The 21,905-nt window shown below is 37.0% G+C and overlaps 1 protein-coding gene across 5 annotated transcripts in view; it reads left to right on the top strand.

The window, feature by feature from the left end:
- The window catches only part of agtpbp1 (ATP/GTP binding carboxypeptidase 1), a 52,506-nt gene that overhangs the window by 1,469 nt on the left and 29,132 nt on the right, over positions 1-21,905 (top strand). For 2 of the 5 annotated variants that reach the window (XM_067395415.1, XM_067395416.1), the window contains 9 exons: positions 2,739-2,805; positions 2,990-3,111; positions 14,335-14,402; positions 14,512-14,575; positions 16,498-16,644; positions 16,832-16,963; positions 17,130-17,223; positions 17,344-17,381; positions 21,692-21,900. In XM_067395415.1, the coding sequence (XP_067251516.1) occupies positions 2,774-2,805; positions 2,990-3,111; positions 14,335-14,402; positions 14,512-14,575; positions 16,498-16,644; positions 16,832-16,963; positions 17,130-17,223; positions 17,344-17,381; positions 21,692-21,900 (906 nt within the window). In that variant the 5' untranslated portion in view covers positions 2,739-2,773. Of the gene's footprint in view, positions 1-878; positions 2,806-2,989; positions 3,112-14,333; positions 14,403-14,511; positions 14,576-16,497; positions 16,645-16,831; positions 16,964-17,129; positions 17,224-17,343; positions 17,382-21,691; positions 21,901-21,905 lie in introns of those variants that run through there. The other 3 variants (XM_067395418.1, XM_067395417.1, XM_067395419.1) reach the window with 3 other exon arrangements.

Raw genomic sequence — 21,905 nt, 5'->3', positions numbered from 1 at the left:
ATTTTTAAAATTGTCTATGTGGACAGCAATGCCTAAAAATATGATCTAGTTTGGAAGCTCAGTAGATTTTGATGCCCAGAAATGCTCACAAATAGTCTTTGATAACCTAAATGCTGTTTATATTGGAAGCTCTCCAGGGTTTGATGCCCAAAAATTAAAGGGATAGTTCACCCAAAAATGAAAATTTGATGTTTATCTGCTTACCCACAACGCATCCAAGATGTAGGTGACTTTGTTTCTTCAGTCGAACACAAATGATAATTTTGAACTCCAACCGTTGCCGTACATCAATCATATAATGCATGTCAATGGGAACCCCATAACTCTATAAGAGTCAAAAAAACATGCACAGACAAATCCAAATTATAACCTGCGGCTCGTGACGATACAATGATGTCCTAAGAAGCAAAACGATCGGTTTGTACGAGAAACCGAACAGTATTTATATTATTTTTTACCTCTAATACACCACTACTTGAGCGCAAACACAGCATCTGGTGCGTGAGGTGTGTGCACAACTGGCCTAGTTTAAAGGATTAGTCCACTTTCAAATAAAATTTTCCCGATCATTTACTCACTCCCATGTCATCTAAGATGTTCATGTCTTTTTATATTCAGTCAAAAAGAAATTAAGGTTTTTGATGAAAATATTCCAGGATTATTCTCATTATAGTGGACTTCAGTGGATCCCAAACAGTTGAAGGTCAAAATTGCAGTTTCAGTGCAGCTTAATTTGGATTTGTCTGCATGTTTTTTTGACTCTATAGATTGTGTTCCCATTGACATGCATTATACGACTGACAGACCGCAACGGTTGTCATTAAAAATTATCATTTGTGTTCTACTGAAGAAACAAAGTCATCTACATCTTGGATGCCCTGGGGGTAAGCAGACAAACATCAAATTTTCATTTTTGGGTGAACTATAACTTTAAATCTTTATAGGCAGTAATGTTTTCTAGGTAGGAATCTCAGTAGGCTTTGAAGCACAAACAGTGTTTTCATCTAAGTAGCTTGCTCACTAGGTTTTGAGACACAGCAATTGATATTAAAGGTGCCCTAGAATTAAAAATTGAATTTATCTTGGCATAGTTGAATAACAAGAGTTCAGTACATGGAAAAGACATACAGTGAGTCTCAAACTCCATTGCTTCCTCCTTCTTATATAAATCTCATTTGTTTAAAAGACCTCCGAAGAACAGGCGAATCTCAACATAACACCAACTGTTACGTAACAGTCGGGACCATTAATACGTACGCCCCCAATATTTGCATATGCCAGCCCATGTTCAAGGCATTACACAACTGCAGGATGTCTGGATGTGCACAGCTGAATCATCAGAGTAGGTAAAAAGCAAGAACAACAGCGAAAAATGGCAGATGGAGCAATAATAACTGACATGATCCATGATTACATGATATTTTTAGTGATATTTGTAAATTGTCTTTCTAAATGTTTCATTAGCATGTTGCTAATGTACTGTTAAATGTGGTTAAAATTACCATAGTTTATTACTGTATTCACGGAGACAAGAGAGCCGTCGCTATTTTCATTTTTAAACACTTGCAGTCTGTATAATTCATAAACACAACTTCATTCTTTATAAATCTCTCCAACAGTGTGTAATGTTATCCCGTTAGCCACGGAGCACCATCAAACTCATTCGGAATCAAATGTAAACATCCAAATAAATACCACACTCACATTATCCGAAGCATGCATGCAGTATGCATGATGAACATTGTGTAAAGATCCATTTGAGGGTTATATTAGCTGTGTGAACTTTGTAAATGCACTGTATTATAGTCGAGAGCTCGGGGGGGCAGGGAGCGCGAGATTTAAAGGGGCTGCAGCCTGAATCGGTGCATAGTTAATGATGCCCCAAAATAGGCAGTTAAAAAAGTTAATTAAAAAAAATCTATGGGGTATTTTGAGCTGAAACTTTACAGACACATTCAGGGGACACCTTAGGGGCCGTTCACACAGAACGCGTCTTTGCGTCTAAAAACGAGAGACGCAGCGCTCAGGATTGGTTTTAAAAAAAGCGCAGCATAGAACGCGAGAGTCTCGATACGCGCCTTTGAGACGTGATGCAATAATGACAATAACGGAAATAATAGAAATAGGCAAACTGCAGAATTTACAGATACAAGTTTTGACATGTAAAAAAAGAAAATAAGATAATAATGAGCGCCTCCTCCGCCATGTTGCTATTATTTAAAACGGTTGTCATGCCAACTCGCAACGCTTGCCCCACCTCCAAGTTCTTCTGATTGGTCCACTGTTTTGGAACTGACATTGATGAGCGGCGCTGCGTGTAAAAGTTGAAATTCTTTTAACTTGACACGGCGTCTTAAAAACGCGGCGCTCATGTGTGAGGCGCTGCAAAAGACGCGAGACGCGAGCGTAGCGGTCATGCGCGTCCCGTCAAGTGCGTTTACATAGAAAAACAATGGGAAAGTAGCGCATTGGAATAGAAAAACGCGTTCTGTGTGAACGGCCCCTTATATTACATCTTGTGAAAGAACGTTCTAGGGCACCTTTAAGATTCTTGCTGCTGTTTTTGTTTTCCACCCTTGAATAACTAAGATGTTTATGGTTCAAGACTGTATGAATTAACCTGTGTTGCTGTATAACCTGGGACTGATTTCAATGCATTAATGTGACTTGATACTCTTTATAAATTAAATTAGATTTTCTGTATAAATGCATTTCTACTTTTTTTTTCCCCCCCTCAGCAGTCAGTTTGACGTCTTATTGAATGTGAGAAGAAATGAATAAACCCAAAATGGCAGCAGAAAAAAGGTCAGTTAGTCTTTATTTCAAACTTCTATACATATACACACACATTAGCAGTACTATGATGATATGCAATTTACATAGTTTTTGAGTGCCTGATGCTACCTAAAGAGGTGTGAATCATCTTTACTATGTAGTAAGCTTTGTCAATGTTTACTTTGCCTGTTGTGATATTTTCCTGTATTCCCAGTGCTTCCCGGGTGCTGATGTTGCTGAGTCAGCTGGAAAGACTGAACGAGGAGCCCAGAGTCTCTGATAAGGATGCCATCCGACAAATCACAGGCAAAATCCTTCACCTCATCCAGACCCAAGGTGACCTGACACACGTATACACCAAACAAATGCATTCATACAATGAGTGGGATCAGAACCTTCAAACATGCACAATAAAGTCCTGGTCTTTTTGTGGAAAATCCATCAAATAAAACCGCTTGTCTTAAAGTGCCCCTATTATGCTTTTTCGCATACCTTTAAAACAGTGTGTAATATAGCTGTTTGAGAATGTAAAAGGTCTGCAAAGTTTTAAAGCTCAAAGTTCAGGACAAATAAAGTTATTGTCTCCTAAAAGAAAGAATCGATTCTGAAATGGAATTACTGACGACAAAATGAGTCGTCAGTAATTCCAGGCTCACTTCTGTAACATATCTGCGTAGGTTTGTAACAAAATTGGAGATTTCAAGTCTATGGTCTTCATTGGCTGCCCTCGAATGACATTAACCTCAATACTGTAGTTGTAGCTGAGGTCTGGAAGAGTTTGGTTCGTGTTGTGTATACGTTTCCTGCACTGCAAATCAACTTTGATGCATTTCCAAAGGTTGAGGACTCACACTGGAATTGATACGTTAAAGCCGACGCAACTACCATTCGTATCACTGTGTATCAAGCAGTAAGGAAGATCTGGAGCTGAAATCCAAATGTGATAATGAGTGTTTGGTTTCTGACACGCTGTAACTCTGCATTCACACAGGGCGTCGCGTTAACGCTTGACGGAGGGCATGTCTGAAGCTTGTGTTGACGTGACTGTTATAGTGATAGCCAGTCACATTACTTTCCGGTGTTACATGAACACAGTTGGCTAGCGAATGCTCTAGAATGTTTGTACAAGGCGATCTGAATGTCTGACGCCTGCATTGACGCTTGAAAAGTTGAGAAATCTTCAACTTCTGCCACATGCAATGCGAGTGAAGCGACGTGACGGAACCCACAATTTAGTTCGGCAACACATGACGTCACCCATTCAAAGTAAATGAGAAGCGTTAATGCCTACGGCCCGTGTGAATGCAGCGTAAGCGGTACACCAATCACATCAGACTGGAGCATATGACCAATCAGAGCAGAGCAGGCTCTCGGAAAGGAGGGGTTTAGAGAGACTGAATCCTTCATCAAAACATTTCAGACACTTTGAGAAAAGAGGTGATGCTGCAATGTATGAGAAAATTAATTAAAGGGTTAGTTCACCCAAAAATTAAATTTCTGTCATTAATTACTCACCCTCATGTCGTTCCAAACCCGTAAGACCTTCGTTCATCTTCAGAACACAAATTAAGATATTTTTGATGAAAGCCGAGGGTATCTGATCCACACATAGGCAGCAACGACATTGCACCTTTTGATGTCCAGAGAGGTAGTTAAAAACATGTGACAACTTTAATATTATGAAGCGACGAGAATACTTTTTATGCACAAAAACAAAACAAAAAATAACAACTTTATTCAACAATTTGAGTGTTTTTATGCAGAACCTTTAAATATAGCATAATATGGGCACTCTAATAATCTGTTAGCAAACTGTAATAACTTCATATGCCTTCGAAAAACTACTTCTCCCGTCAACTTCTGTGTGGGCTTTAAGTAAATACTTATGTTAACCAAAAGCCAAATAGCTATTTAGACATTGTTTAGGCTACTGTTGAATGGAGTTCATATAAACTTTTGGCTGCAACATAGTAATCTATTGGCTTTTAACATAAATGTACTAAAAGTTTTGGCAATAATGGCAAATAACTAGATTTGAATAGATTTTTCAGGGTTGTCTTGAATATCCTGATACCTCAAAAATTGTAATATGAAGCAATCAATTTTTACCAACAATCAATTCCGGATGGATAAGACAAAGTCCCTGGTCTTGCGTCATTCAGAAATATATAATATGTCACTTTATAATATATTACTGTATATATCACTTTAATTGCCTCCATTTTGAAGAGTTTGAAACATTATGGGAAACAAAGTGTTCCAAAGTGTTCCATGGTCCATAAAATTAGATGTATTTAAAAATACATTTGTACAATTGTATTTGTATATATTTGTGTATGATAACTAGAGCTGTACACCAGTGAAAGCTGTAGTGAAAACAAGCAATTGACTTTCTGAAATCATTTTTGTGCTGACTTTAAAAGGATTTACTCATCTGCCACAATTACGTAAAGTCTTATTATATTTGGATGCTTTTCTCAGCCAGTACTACTATATGTGATTATTTCTGATGAATCTGGTTAATCACAGCACATAATGTAAAAAATTCAAGTAAAATTCAAGTAAAAAATCAGATTACCAAAAACACATCTTAATACCAGGTGGGAACAGCCTGATCTTGCTGAGATGCTGAGGAGATCAGCTGTGAAATGTGACAGCTCTGGGATATCCAGCGTTCGCTTTTCCCCCTGACCCCCGCTGACCGTAACCAAACACTGCATATGCGTAATATCTCTACTGTCTGCACAGTGACCCCCACACCATGCCATGAGCAACTGAGAGAAAATATAGAAATGTTCCCACGTCTCTGAATGGACACCCCTTGTGCTCGCCCTCCCTCTCTCTCTCTCTTTTTAAGTTCCCCTTCACATTCTTGGCCATATCCTCACATGCTCGTGACCGTCATTGATCTGTTGTGGGCTTTGCATGCGTGTGTTTTGACTGACAGTGGGAGGGGTCTGCGTCAATGTGAAATATGATTACACCGGTGTAGAATTTCCCCAGTATCAGTGTTATGGATGAAGCGCTGGAGTGCGTTCAGGTTATGAGAAGAGGCATAAGAGTGGGTTGGATACGCGTTCGGACTAAAGATGGACTATAGAAACCATGCAAGAAGGAAGACAGGCGGTTTGTGTCGGCCCTCGTGCAGCCCTGGTAAGATCAGATCTTCTTACAACGTCTAAACTTTCCAAACAATGCTTAAGATATGTGATGATCAGTCAGTGAGTAAGTTTCACACTGAACAAAGGAAAAGTGTAGCAGCCCCTATAATAAATCTAATTGTCACCTCTTTTATAATTTTGTTAATTTTAATATATACCATATAGCAAATGGCGAGTGCTTTAAACTGCTGAATGTGGACAATTAAGGTATTATAAAGATTAATAACCATGAATTTCTATAAAGCTGCTTTGAATGTGTGTATTGTAAAAAGTGAAATACAAATAAAATGTACTTTTGACTATTATTGAATTTTATAGTAAGCTATTTATTCAGTTTTAGTACTTTAGTCACAATTTTTCAGTAAAGTTATTAAACCTTTAATAATATAAACACATTTGAACACTTAATCTGTTTTATTAATGCAAATAAATTAACTCCACACTCAACTAAACAAATCTGTAGATTTCTCTAAAATAAATGTATTTCAGCTGTCATTTAATACATCATTATTTGAATAAATATTTAATAGAAATATTTAATTGAATTTCAAAGTAATCATTTAAAGATTTATTTTGTAATCAGTAAAATTCGCTAAAGCAGATTAACAGTAACAAACTGCAAACAAATTGCATTCTACTAAACAAAGATATAACCCTTAAAATAAATAAAATTATTTAATTAATTATCTTATTGTATGTAATAGTAAAAGTTTTTTTTATTTTTTGTTTTAGTTTTTTAGTATTTTAGTATTTTTAGTAATTTAGTAGTAGTAGTTAAAGGTGCAATGTGTAAATTTCAGGAGGATCTATTGACAGAAATGCATTATAATATACATAACTATGTTTTCAGTGGTGTATAAAGACCTTACATAATGAACCGTTATGTATTTATTACCGTAGAATGAGCCATGAGGGTCCCCCTCCATGTCAAGTTTCCATTTTGCGCCATCATGTTTCTACAGTAGCCCCAAATGGACAAACTGCTCTACAGAGCCTGTTTCGTCACTATGTTCACTGGTTTTTTTAGAGCTAGCTTGCATCATCACTTCATTGAATAAGCACTAAGAAGTACACTGTAAAATAAACAAAAAAAATCCCAGTAAAATTTACGGTAAAAAACCAGCAGCTGTGGTTGCCAAATTTTACCGTAAAAAATACAGTAGCAACGTAAAAAAAAAATTCATTTACCAACCCAGTGAAGTACTAATATCTGTTTTGTACCTTTTATAATACACTGACATTCACCAAACACAGTGGTGATAAGAGTCACATGAGGAATCAAAGTTCATCACAAGCAGATTTTCCACAAGCTAAGGTCAACACTAACATATAGAAGGTGCACACAGTGTCATTCACACACACACTAAACACCATCATGGTAACATGCATGAAATTTAAAAATGCAATAAACATTAATTTAACAACATTAGATGTAACATAAAACCCTAATGTACATAACTAATTAGAAAAAAATGAGAAAAACTAAGAAGAAACAGACTTATTTCAACGAAAATATATCAAATGTGAAGTGTCACGCAGGGAATTGTGGGAATGTCAATTTACGTTTTTTCACTGTAAATTTTACAGTGAATTGCTATTTTTCACTTCCTAAAAATGTGAATTTAATGGTATTTTACCGTAAAATTACATTAAATGTACCGTTAGATCTATTACAGTTATTCACCGTATAAAGTACGGAAACTTTCTGTAAACCAATTGACAGTTTTTCACTGCAGCATTTTTACAGTCTTTTACTGTTAAAATCACGGTCATTTTTTACAGTGTACTAGTAGTAGTCTGGTTTATTAGAAGCAGAGACTGTTCTTTGTTAAAAGTAAGAAGAAACCTCATTGCTTGACTGGCTACTCTCTGCTGTCTCAGATAACGACATCTTTGTCCTGTGTCAGCCACCGTAGCTTCTCTATGTGCTTTGAAAGGGAGGGGTGAGCTCAGTGCTGAGCTGTTTGTTGCATTTTGCAACCTCACCGCTAGATGCTGCTAAAATTTACACACTGCACCTTTAATAGTATTTTTTCAGTAAAATTTGACTGGAGTTTCTAAAGCAGATGAAGAAAGCTAAAGTGTACTTTAGGTTGCATAAATGTCAAAATGTAATTAATTTATGTGGCAATTATATGAATTAGGGCTGCACGGTATTTGAAAAAAACAGACACTATTTTGTTTTTCTGCGATATGAAAACAGTTTTACCAGATAAATAGCTCTACTTGGAAAGAACTAATCATTCTAGAATGATTTTGTAGGGGAGTGAATCTGCATAGACAATAATAATCTAATTACAAGCATAGATAAATACAATAGAATATCGTTACAAATACTTTAGCCTATGTTTTTCATGTAAGTCAAATAGTATTCAAGTACAGAAATTGAATAATCAAATGGAAAATAACACTGCATAGTCTTCACTGTATAAATTAAATATAATTCATCTACACATTTAATCTTTGTATTTTGTTGTTTAACATTAATGAAGCAGATAGCAGCGGGTTTATTAGGCTGCTGTCACTTTAAGAGCTAATGCACTGATCCAATATAATGATACGCATCCATTTTCTTTCTCAATTGTTTATGTTAACGTAAACTATAAGTAACTGTGTTTATAAGGACTCTTGCCGAGACTGGCATCATGACACAATTTTGTGTGTATGTGTCCGTTCAAGCTACAAATAGACGAGAAAGAGACCGGAATTGGTTTTTAGCATGATGTCTGCACGGCTCTGTGTGCGCGCACAGGAAACAGTGTGTGAGAATTGAGTTCTCTTTTGCACCGTCTTGTGCTTGAATGGTTTAAAATCACTGACAGAACCAAAAACACGTGCAAATGATAAACTTTCACTCTATGATGGTTAAACACGAGCGTTTCGAACCGTAGTGCCTGGTCCGTATGGATCAGCGCATCCTGTGATGTGACTGTAGCATGACTATCAATGCTAAAGTTCAAAAAAGAATATTTCAATTTGAAATTTCTTAGCTGGTTCTCACCGTTTATTTATTTTTTAGGTGTGTGTTTAGGGGGTGATCTGGTTACTCTGTACTTGGATCCGTTTTGAAATGCGTTCAGGTTTTTCTCTGATCTTTGCTTGTGTCTCTTCGGTTACTCCATGTCCATCAGAGAGTTCAAAGTGATTGAGCTCAAAGTGATTTGAAACCATGCGCGGCCTCAGCCTGACATGTGTACTCTCCAGCCTTCTGCCATGTCATCAGTTTCTGATTTGCGCTGCTCTTTTTATTTATGCGTGTATACATCTAGGCTGGGATATGTAACGGGTTAATTTCCCGTTAATGTTAGATGAAGCGGCTGTGTCTCGTGCGGGTGTCATTTAAGAGGGATCTTGGCATGCATAACTCAAGCACGCTGATATATTTAACGCTGGCCAAAGCTCTTGCTCTTCACGAGGTGTTGACTTTAGAAGTTCCACTGCTGCATGTTCTTGACTGCTTCATTTTTTAATTTTTCAAGTTGTTTTTAATGTGACTGTGCAGTGTTTAGTCTGTCACTAAAGAGGTGTTGAGTTGATAGATGCTGCTTTTGTACTTTCTGCTCTAATAATAGAACCGGTCAACATGCGTCATTATTTTGCCAAACGTTTAGTGTGATTTGCAGTGTGCCGTTTTTAAAATCTTAAATTAAAGATGAAAATTGTGGGGAAGGAATAATTATTAAAAACTCTTGTGTTCTTTTTTCAATTAAGTCAACATTCAATATCACATTTATACACTACCATTCAAAAGTTTACACCAAAATTTGATAAAAATCAGTAATATTGTCAAGTGTTTTAAAACTGCATCATTACTCCAGTCTTCAGTGTCACATGATCCTTCAGAAATCATTCTAATATGCTGATTTGCTGCTCAAGAAACATTTTATATTCATTTCAATGTTAAAAACAGTTGTGCTGCTTAAAACTGACTGATTATTTGATGAATAAAAAGTTCAAAAGATAAATGTCTCTACTGTCACTTTTGGTCAATTTATGAATCCTATCCCTCCCCAAATTTTTGAATGCATACATAAATGCCACATTAATTCTATGAATAGCATAGTTTAAGCAAAACTGTAAGCATAAAATCTAATTTAGTTTGTCGAAACTCCATTTAATCTGAATCAGGCTACTATTCAAAGACAAATAATGCAAAGCTAAGATTCATCTGTTACTGAGACAGATCCACTCTCTCTCTCACACACATACACACACACACATACACACGCCTCTCTTCTGGATGAATGCCATGCCAAAACATCTCTGCCATTCAAGGCCCTTTAACGCTTATGATCTCAAGGCTTCTGCCAAGAAGACATTTCTTGAATGATACATGGCTATTGGATTTTAAATGCGTACAGTGTGATGAATGTGACAATCTAAATGTGTTTCAGAATCATATTTTCAGACAAAAAGAAAAAAAACAATATTTCTGGGGAAAAAAACAAATGTATAATTCTAAACTTGTCATTGGACACTCAAACCTAAACTGAGAACTGGAAACATATTATAAGTCTTGGTGCATTTTAACAAAGACTATAGAATAACACAAGACGTGCCACTCGTGTTGTTTTGAATGGGAGAAAGTGCAACGCGCAATATGGCGGAATAAGTCCCGCCTTCTAAATAAGAGCTTATCGCTGACTGGTAAAGCCATCGCATCACTGCAGCGGCCGTTAGAAGCTCCGGTTCCTGTAGAAACAGTCAGACATGCGCCTCCGAAATGAGGCACAAGATATGCGCATTTAGGATTGTGCACACGCATTAGCTTGATCCAGCCTGAAAAATACTGTTTTTTGACATGATTCGAGACAGTTGTTGTCAGATTTCATTAGTGATTTCAATTTAATCAAAAGCTTGGCGAACAGCTTTAGAGAATTTGATGTTTCCCCATTCAAAGAGATAGGAGCTGCACTTGAATGCCCGAGAGGCGTTTCAAAGATGGCCACCGAGTGAAATGACTTGTCTTAAAGGGACTTTGATTTTAATTGATCTTAAAATGCAACTCCTAGTGGATGTTGGTGGTACAGTAGTTTAGTTGTCTAGCAGGTCACCAGACTAATAGACTAGTCTGTCCTTGAGCAGGGAACTTGTTTAGTTAATAATTAACACAGACATCTTGTGACCACCCCACATCGAGTTTGGGTCACAAAAATATTAAATCATTTGTATATATTTTAGTTTTTATCTACATATGTCTATTTGTATTTGTCTATATATATATATAATATTATTATTATTATTATTTTTTTTTTTTTATTTAATGTATTTTAATGAGTTTGCATGTAAGCAATAAGGTACGAGAGGCTGTGCTGTATAATGAATAAGTCACGGCTGAAGGGTGTTGTTATGAATCCCCTTCAGCCGTGACTTACTCACGATACAGCATTAGCCTCGAGTACCTTATTACTTTTATAAAACGGTTACCACACAATACAAATATTAAAGCCAAAAATATGTATCAATGCAACTTTCATGAAGTAAACTTTCACTAAAGTCTTCCTTCCGCTGGAAAAAATAGTCCCAGACCATGAACAGCAACAGAAGTTACATTATTACACCATTAGATGGCGGCAAAGACTCTCTTTATGAGTGTGTCATTCAGTAGTGAAGACTTTTACATTGAAAAAACTTAATTGTCGTGAACACGGAACAAGACGCAACTGACAAATGCTTTGAGTAGCGCTGTCAGTTATGGGAAAACCCTTTAATTGTTAAAAGGACAAGGTAATACATCAGACATTTAAAGAGATTTTTTTATTAGGACTTGAAGGAAAATGCTAAATCTGAATGCAGGTAATAAACTTGATCTCTTTCTCACAACACTCTTCCACATAGTACAGTAAGCTTCAATGAACAATATCAATCGAGAACAAACAGTTTACGTTGCTAAGAGTGTTTGCTAAAGCTGGGGACACACTTAACGACTAGCTGAAACATTCTAAGACTGAACTCAACAGACTATATGATTTTAAATGCTGACTATAAACACCAACTGAATGCAACTGGCTCTGACTCGGCACGTTTGGGCATGATCAGTCTTTAGTATCAAATTACATTCATAATCGGCCTTACAATCGTTAAGTGTGTCCCCGGCTTAAGAGTGTTGTGTAGTGATACACGGAAGCATTGGGTGAAGCCGTGTTTAAAACACGGCAGCTGCATTTTCTAAATTCTGGGTGGCAGTTGAGAGAGTAGAGTTCCCATGACAACTGCTAAGCATACTCAACACAATAGACTGCTGGAGTAACCACTAACTCTTCTCTCGCTCTCTCTCTCTCTCTCTCTCTCTCTCTCTCTCTCTCTCTCTCATTTATTGTTAAGGTTATTTAAATTCATCAAACTGTTATTTACATGCTTTAATGTCCAACTAATTTGTTTCAATTGATTATTTATTTTATTAATAATTTTAAGAGTTAGTCCACCAAAAAAATGAAAATTCTGTCATTAATTCCTCACCCTCATGTCGTTCCAAACTCGTAAGACCTTCATTCATCTTCAGAATACAAATGAAGATATTTTTAATGAAATCTGAGAGCTTTCTGTCCCTCCGTTGACAGCTACGCAACTACTACTTTCAAGCCCCAGACAGGTAACTTAGTAAAGACATCATTAAAATAATCCATATGACTCCAGTGGTTTAACCTCAGTCATATGAAGTGACTCGAGTGCTTTGTTTGCACAAAAAAACACAACAACAACAAAAATATCAACCGCTTTATTTACAAAGTATTAATCTCAGAAAGTGGTAAATTTTTTGGGCAAACAAAGCACTCGAGTTGCTTTATAAATTTGACATGAGGGTGAGTAATTAATGACAAATTTTTCATTTTTCAGTGAACTGACCCATAAGGAGAACTTTGTCTTAGAGAAGTCCGTTAGTATATCACTTACCTGAATCATTTACGTGAATTGAGTTTAGGGTTTGATGGTGAGGAAATTTTCCCAATGGCTAATCGACGTGCGACGACCACACTGGTTAATACCGGTATCACCGGGATTGGGATGGGGCATTCCCTCTTTTCCACCTTGCTTTTAAATTGGTAATTAAATCGGTCATTTCTAACGGTGCGGAGCAGAGCGAGCGTTTTCACTTAATTCCTATGGAAGTTGAGCTTATATGAATGAACTGAAAAAGGTCCACGCCAGTAGACGCTCCGTTATGGAAGCCTGTGCGCGTTTTACTTTAGCTTTCAAATTAGCGCCAATTCGGGGGCGGCAACTGCTTGAATGGTGGGTTATTATTCTTAATGAAAAACACAACAACTAGAAAATCATAACTAATCCTTTGCAGGTTCTCTATTAGCACTGGGTTTAAATCCAAAATATTGCAAAAATCAAAAAATCTTCCGCCATCATCTTGTCAGTCAGCTTCTCACTGTCGTAATAAATGGACGGACTCCTGCTGCTGGACTGCGCTGTGTCTCTCGTTCGGCTTATGCAGCATTGAGCAGATGTGTTCAGTTTTTAATTGTAGCATCTGTTTTCTAACTGAACGAAATTATTTTTATTATGATAAAATAAATCTAAACGACGGTGGGGGCGTTGCCGCAGTGGACAAGTGATGTAACCCGTGTTGCGGCTGAACACCGTCAACACTATCGCAGCAAACTTACCAGAGTTATTTTATTTTATTTTATTTTGAAGCTTGTTTCCACCTATTGAATTTATTTGGAAGCTTGTTTCCTCCCAAATTAAGAGATAAAAGATAATTGACCCTTCGCAAAGACCCGCCCCCCTTAGTTACTGTTGCTTTGTCCGACAAGCCGTGGCGCTGTCACGCCACACAGAGTGAAAAATACATTGCGGTGTAAAGAGGATACTGACAACACGTCGACAGACAAGACAAAGCAAGTTACTTATGATATTAAAAAAAGTCCCTGCTTTCAAACTGTCATTTTTTTCTTAAGAAATTCAAACAATAAAATCCATTTTGTGGCTCTTTAATGTGTCGTGACAGATCGCTGTAGTGCCTCAGCTCAAGTGGCTTGTAAACCGATCATCTCTTCATACTAGTTAATTTATAGCATCAAATAAACATGAATGAACATGAGAAGTAATGTTGTTTCAAATGCAGAAAGACGTCAGTACACACCATTTTTCAAGTTCAAGTCCACCGAGGTTAATCTTCTAACTTCTGACTGCTTTGTCGGACAAAATGTTTCTGCGGTATGATTGGTTAGATCGCTTGTCAATCAAACTGCCGGCGAAGGGTCAATTGCGACTTATCTCATGATCCTCAGAATTTCAAGATATAAACTCTTGTGAGGTCACAATTAGCCTTTTTATTTTGTATTCAGTGTAAAAGCTTCCTTTTATTATTTTATTTTATTATTTTATTAAGAACAACTGTTGAATCATGTGTTGCATGTTAACCGTATGTTTTGTCATGTTATAGAGAAAACCCGTAAGGAGGTGGTGTCTAAAGGCTCTGGTGGGATGGAGGTCATTCTATCATCTCTCGAGGTACCATCACTCAAAACTGACGACTTTATGCTGCCATGAAATCACATCCGTTTTATCTTAGCTCAAGTTGAAGTGCTTTTCAGCTGCTAATTCACTTGATTCTGTACAGAATACACGGGATTTGCAGACCACTCTGAACATCCTTGGGATTTTGAATGAACTGTTGAATGTGGGTGAGTTTCAGTGTTGTTATTGTTAACTAAACCTTTTAAAAAATGTAAAATAAAATGTAAATCTTGGATGAAAAACATCAACTTAAAAAATGAGAAATGATACCTTGGCAATTAACTGAAGTTAAATTTAAGTTCAGGGACTTAAATTATTTAAACTAAGGGTCGGGACACACCAAGCTGACAATCAGCCGTCGGCAAACATTTGGCGGTCAGTGAGCGTCTGTCAGGCTAGTTTTTGCAGTGTGCTCCACACATCGTTTACAAATAATCCTGGGTATTCATAAGCTGATGTTTCACACTGTACATTCCACTATAGAGTCACTATAGAGTGCCTCAGGAATGACGCATTTTTGTAGGCAAAACCCGGAAGCAAGTTAGCATTTTAGGACTATGGGTTTTTTGAATGGGTTTTTGCTAAATCGCCTGAAATAAGGTCTGTGGTTAACAAAGCCTCTAAATACTTTCACGTTTTGATCTATGACATAAATCACACCAGTTATAACCCACTTGTGATTTTTTTTAAACTTTTACTGTGTCTTAAAATCGGCGGTTGCTAACAAATTGCTAAAAGGGACTACTTCCTTTGGCGGGGACTTTAGACGTCATCATTAAAAACGGGACATTTGGACAGCATTTCTCATGAAAAAGTGGATAAATATTCATAACAGCACAGATCATAATCGGCGAGCATGTTTTTAAATAAAGTTGTTTCTCTAAATAAAGTCTGAGGAAGTTTGGTGGTGACGACGTTGATCCGCGACCATGGTGTGCTGTAGTCCGTTTATAGTTGTTAGCCTTTTATATCTGACGACTTTATTTAGGCTTCAAAATCTATAAATGTGGTGTTAACTTGTAAAGATTATCTTGATAGACAAAACGTGTAAGTGTCATAACCCTTTGTTAAACACAGAGCTTATTTTCTGCGATTTTCCAAAAGTCTATGGGAAAAATGCATAGGCTTTCAATCGAGGGAACCTGTGCGCCGCTAACTTCCGGGTTGGCCTACAGAAACACGTCATTCCTGGGGCACTCTTTCTGTCAGCATTTGACTTTTTTTTTTTTTTTCTCAAATGCTGAATTTACTGTTTATATACAATGCACAGTGTTTTCGTGACTGTCCAAAGCACGGAAATATAAATATTGCTAGCTGTAACATTCTAACACTGCATCGTTTCACACTGTACAAGTTTGGCACCGCAATGCGGGGAGCACGGTTTCAAAACCCCGGATAAAAAGTGGTGCTAACCCCTCTTCTAAATTACAAATGTGAAACATTCCTTTACCCAGGGTTAAAAGCGGTGTTTAGAACGACGATAACCCGGGGTTAAGCGCAGTGTAAAAAGCACTTAGTTATAGCGAAGACTGGAAGAGTTTGGTTTGTGTTGTCGACATGTTGCTGTGAAAGCAAATCCACTTTGCATGCACAAAGGATGAAAACTTGAGCTCGAAATGATACCATAAAACCTACTCCATTGTTACTGTTCGTACAAGTGCTGATAAAGCCTTCAGAGCTGAAATTCAGATATGGTAATGGGTGGTAGACCAATCACAACAGACCAATCAGAGACGAGTAAGCTCTCTGAAAGGAGGGGTTTAGAGAGACAAAAGCCTTTATCGAGCCGTTTCAGACACTGTGAGAAAAGAAGTGATGCTGCAATGTATATTGTGAAAATTAGTGTATTTTGACATTGGATGTGTGTAAGCCTGTTGTAGGAGATCTCCAAAACAAAATTAGAAACCTTTAAAATAGCTTAATAGTGACACTCTTAGACTTCCATAAAAAGTCTAGACACTAGAATCAGCTCAGAGAAGCTGTAGTCAGGAGACTTCAGTCAAAACAGTGTGTTTCTGAAGGACAGAATGGCTGTGTCAGGTCTAGCGTAATGTTTCTCTGACTCTAACTGCTGTACTTGCTGTGGTAGGTGGAGGCCGTAGGACTGGGGTGTTTGTGTCTAAAGGAGGAACAGCGATTCTGCTGCAGCTGCTAGTGAGCTCCGGCAAAGACCCTCCTGCCAATGAGGAACTAATGCTTCTCATTCATTCTCTACTGATCAAAGTCGGCCCGAAAGGTACAAAAGACAGCTTTGCTAATGCTGTAAACTAAAATCAGAATACACAGTATTTGGTACAATCCAAACACCTTCTTGTAAGTCTAGGTTTATTATTTATCTATTTGAATCTGATGAAGTTTGATTAAGATGTCAGAAATTGCAGTGGACAAATGAACAATTTCCAGTGTCACCACTTCCTCTTCAGACAAGAAGTTTGGTGTTAAAGCGCGTCTGAACGGGGCTCTGAATGTGACTGTGAATCTAGTGAAACATAATCTGCAGAACTTCAAGCTGCTGTTGCCATGCCTGCAGGTGCTTCGGGTCTACTCAAGCAACTGTAAGTTCGCTCGCATTACACTATATGTGCTCTATAGTAAATTTACAATAAGAAATACCTTTGAAAAAATATGATTATAAAATATGATATCATTCTGATACATATATGCATCACTACAGTAAGGCATTAGTGAACTTTATCGAGATTTTCTGTCTTTTTTCTGTAGCGGTAAATGCAGTGTCACTGGGAAAGAGTGGCGCTTTGGAGATCATGTTCGAAATTATTGGACCCTTTAGCAAAAAGAGCACCACTCTGCTGAAGTATGTAGTGCGTGTTCTTGTTTACTGGATCTGAGAAGGATATAATGGACATTTTGTCTAATTGTTGCAAGAAAGATATTGATCATTAATTTTACTTTATTTGATTTTTTCCCAACACAGGGTGACCTTGGACACATTGGCATCATTACTGAAGTCCGGTAAAATGCTTCCTTGGATGATTCTCACAAAAAAGAACATGTCAATATTAAACACCAAAAAAAAAAAAAATATATATATATATATATATATATATATATATTGCATAAAGAAAATGAAGCCCATATGACATGATTTGTGTGTGAATTAATTTTCATCATAGTTTTGCACATTTTGTATCACCATGAATAATCTAAAATTTTCATTACTTTAAAAATAAAATTATATAATGGAAATTATAAAATTATATAATTTAAATAATTAAGTATTTATAAATTGTAGTTTTTTGTACTTCCTTGGATGTATGAAGCACACACACACGCGCGCACACACGCCACTTACACAGAGAGATCGGCGATCGCGCTGCACACACAAAGAAACATTCAGGAGCACAGAAACTTGTTGTCAATGCTGCTCCGAAACTTTTATTAGGAAAATAGCTTCACTACTGAATCGTTACATTATATTTCTCAGCAAGAGTACCCCAGGGATGACGTGTTTCTGTAGGCCAACCCGGAAGTTAGCGGTGCACAGGTTCCCTCGATCGAAAGCCTATTCATTTTTCCCATAGACTTGGAAAATCGCAGAAAATAAGCTCTGTGTTTAACAAAGGGTTATGACACTTACACGTTTTGTCTATAAGATAATCTTTACAAGTTAACACAACATTTATAGATTTTGAAGCCTAAATAAAGTCGTCAGATATAAAAAGCTAACAGTAGGCTATAAACGGACTACAGCACACCATGGTCGCGGATCAACGTCGTCACCACCAAGCTTCCTCTAACTTTATTTAGAAAACAACTTTATTTAAAAACATGCTCACTGATTATGATCTGCGCTGTGTATGAATACTTATCCACTTTTTCATGAGAATTGCTGTCCTGTTTGTCATGATGACGTCTAAAGTCCCCGCCAAAGGACACAGTAAAAGTGTTTGAGAGAAAGGACCACAGGTGCTTAGGAGGTTATAGTTCTCGCCTTGGAGCGTCTGTCAGAACGCAGGACAGGAGGCAGGAATCAGTTTGAACAGTTTACTGAACTTTCTTCAGCAGCACAGACATACATTAGACAGCAACGTTGCCACACTTTACAATATGGGTACAAAGTTGGATGCAGCAGTTAGCACTCAGCTTATGTTTATGGAGATGGTAGATTTAAATCATAATCATAAGCATGTTGGTTGAGTGTGTGGCTGCAAATAAACAAAACAGTAATCAATGTTACATAAAGCATAATTATTGATGTTGATTAGCTAAGCATCATGTCTAGCACAATACAACAGCTTGACCAGGCTGAATCATAACTTATAAGTCACAATTTCTTCACTTATTAATTTGTACATAACAAATAATAAGGTATGTGTTTCAATAATCCAAGAGCAACACTTCAATCTCTAACAAACAACGTTCATGAACATTTTACAATGACTTTCATCCTATACTAACGACATGGCATGACTCATCAATTCCATCGAGTGGATGTATTACCCAAATACTATTATGATTATTTCTAGATATTCACATATATAATAAATCTTAAACAAATGATGAAAAATTAGAGACTCACTTTTCTCAAATGGACGCACACAGTTATTAATAATTAACCCCAACACTGCATCGCGACTTCAGGAACAGTTTTCCTGTGGCGCAGCTGTTATTGTCATGTGCAATTACTTCCAGCACATCTACTCATAGCCACTAGATGGCGCTTTTGCGCTACCTTTGTAAGAAAAAGTTTAAAAAACCACAAGTGGGTTATTATAACTGGTGTGTTTTATGTCATAGATCAAAACGTGAAAGTATTTAGAGGCTTTGTTAACCACAGACCTTATTTCAGGCGATTTAGCAAAAACCCATTCAAAAAACCCATAGACTTTACGGCGTTGGAACCGGAAGTCCTAAAATGCTAACTCGCTTCCGGGTTTTGCCTACAAAAACGCGTCATCCCTGGGGCACTAGGGAGTAACATCACTGGTTTTGAAGTAATTAAACTCACAGCTTCACTGTTTGTAGAGAGAGACGCTGAACAGATGCAGGTCACTCACACACGTTTCTCTCTCTCTCTCTCTCTCTCTCTCTCTCTCTCTCTCTCTCTCTCTCTCTCTCTCTCGATCGATAATGAAGTCAAATAAATGCTATAATTCATTCATTCAAATTAATGTAATCTTAAGCACTTATCTCTGTTTCTGATTTAAATCAGCCAGAATGCTAGATCTAGCGAGTCGTAGCTGATGAAAATAACCTCATTTTTACCCTTCCGGTCATTTTTACTGCTCCAGCTTTAACTTGTCAATGTTGACAAATGACCGTGGTATTAGCGGGATAATCCATGGGTAGCTGTGCATTACATGATTTGAATGCACTCCGCATCACGATGGGTGGTTCTTTGACACCACATCGTGCATTAAAATTGTTGAATGTACAGCTAGTAGGGGTGTAACGGTACACGTATTTGTACCGAACCGTGCATTACATTGCAACCAATATTCACCACCAATAACCGCAATAAGCTCTGCGTTTTGTTACTTTCGATAAGAAACAAAGTGTCATCCTTCAAATTCTGTCCACGAAATCATGAAGTTTAAACAGAAAATGCCATTTTGACGTAATTTGATGGGGTGACAGATCACTGTACAGGCGCCTCAGTTCAACCGGCAGCGCGAGCGCGGAGTGCAAGTGAATGTTCATCTATTCCTCCTTAATACTAGTTACAGAATAAACATGAAAGAACATCTGAAGGTATGTTGCAAGATTCAGTACAACTTACTGAAACGGTCATATCTCATGAAATCGCTCATTCATTGTTTCAACGGTGGAAAGCGTCCGTATTCAACAATATGTCATGATGCATTTACCTCAGAAAAGCCATTCAGTGTTCACAGCTTGTTAGTTCGCTAGAGATATTAACTCTTTCGCTTAATATATGCACTGTATTAGCCAATATATTCATTATTTTACTTAATCTTTTAGTGATATCCTGATTAGGCTATTTAATGTATGTTTAAATAAATCTGATGTTAAAATAACAGCCACTGTGTAGAAATGATTATATTTCAACAACGAATTGGAGTAAATACATTTAGAAGTTAATGCAAAAACTGCCTTAGGTGCAGCTTACAGGTTTGCATTCAATTTGTTATTTGAGTGTTGATTATTTTATCTAAAAATAAAAAGCAATTGAATTTAGGCTAATAGTTTGGGCTTCTTTCAAGTTAGGGCTCCCTACATAGTTTATAGCATTAGCAGAGATCATTTTTTTTATCCTAAAGAAACTTTTAGTTTTAATTTAATTTAATATATTTAAAGACAAAAACACAATTTGTTCAGTAAACCTCTGTTTAATAATAAAAAAAAAACAATTTTATGTTTAGTTTTCTCTCCACCTTTTGTACCGAAAACTGTACCGAACCGTGAGTTCAAAACCGAGGTACACACCGAACCATGAGTTTTGTGTACCGTTACACCCCTAACAGCTAGATGTGGATTTTTCCTTGCATATAGTAATGTTGTGATTATTACAATTTAAAATAGCTGTTTTCTGTTTTACTATATTCTTAAATGTTTGATTCATTCATGTGATGTTAAAGCTGAATTTTCAGCATCATTACTCAGTGAAATCATTCTAATATGATGATATGCTCCTCAAGAAACCTTTCTTGATATTATCAATGTTGAAATCTGTTGTGCTGCTTAAATGGTTAGTTCAGCCAAAAATGCTAATCATCCCAAGTTTTACTCACCCTCAAGCCATCCTAGGAGTATATGAAAATCTTCTTTCAGACAAACACAATCTGACATATATTTAAAAATATCCTGGCTTCAAGTTCAAATAAAAAATATTCAAAATACTAGCTTCCGTCAGACGACTTGTGTCAAGTGAGTTATTCTCTGATGCAGGAAGTAGGAGTATCGTAAGCTTAGACATCTCTTGTGGTTCAAAAAAACTCAAGCGCCTCTTCTCTTATATCAAAATATCAAAAGAGCCAGGACATTATTTAATATAACTCCCATTGTGTGTCTCAAAGAAGAAAGTCAAATACACCTAAGATGGCTTGAGTGTGAGTAAAATCATGGGGTCATTTTCATTTTTGGGTGAACTATCCCTTTAAAAGAAAAAGCATTTATTTAAAATAACATTTTTTTTGCAACATTATAAATGTCTTTACAGTAACTTTTTGACCAATTTAATGCCTCATTGATGAATAAAAGTATTCATTACACACAGACACACACACACACACACACACACACTCTGTTTTACACATCTTTGCAGAGCTGTTAATGTTGTCTCTTGTGTGTGTGCTCTTTAGGAATGAATGCCCGTCGGGCGGTGGACAGAGGATATCTTCCCACGCTACTTACAATCTACCAAGATTGGCACCGCAATGACACACGTCACCGCCATGTGGTCATCCGCAAGAGCATTCTGGGATGCATCAAAAACCTCACTAACATTAAGCTTGGCAGGAAGGCCTTCATAGACTCCAATGGGATGAGGATCCTTTATAACGCATCCACTGTATG

This window comes from Chanodichthys erythropterus, chromosome 9 (genome assembly GCF_024489055.1).
Source record: "Chanodichthys erythropterus isolate Z2021 chromosome 9, ASM2448905v1, whole genome shotgun sequence".
NCBI lineage: Eukaryota > Metazoa > Chordata > Actinopteri > Cypriniformes > Xenocyprididae > Chanodichthys > Chanodichthys erythropterus.
The sequence above is the reverse complement of the archived record's forward strand: the minus strand, read 5'-3'. Positions and strand labels throughout refer to the sequence as shown.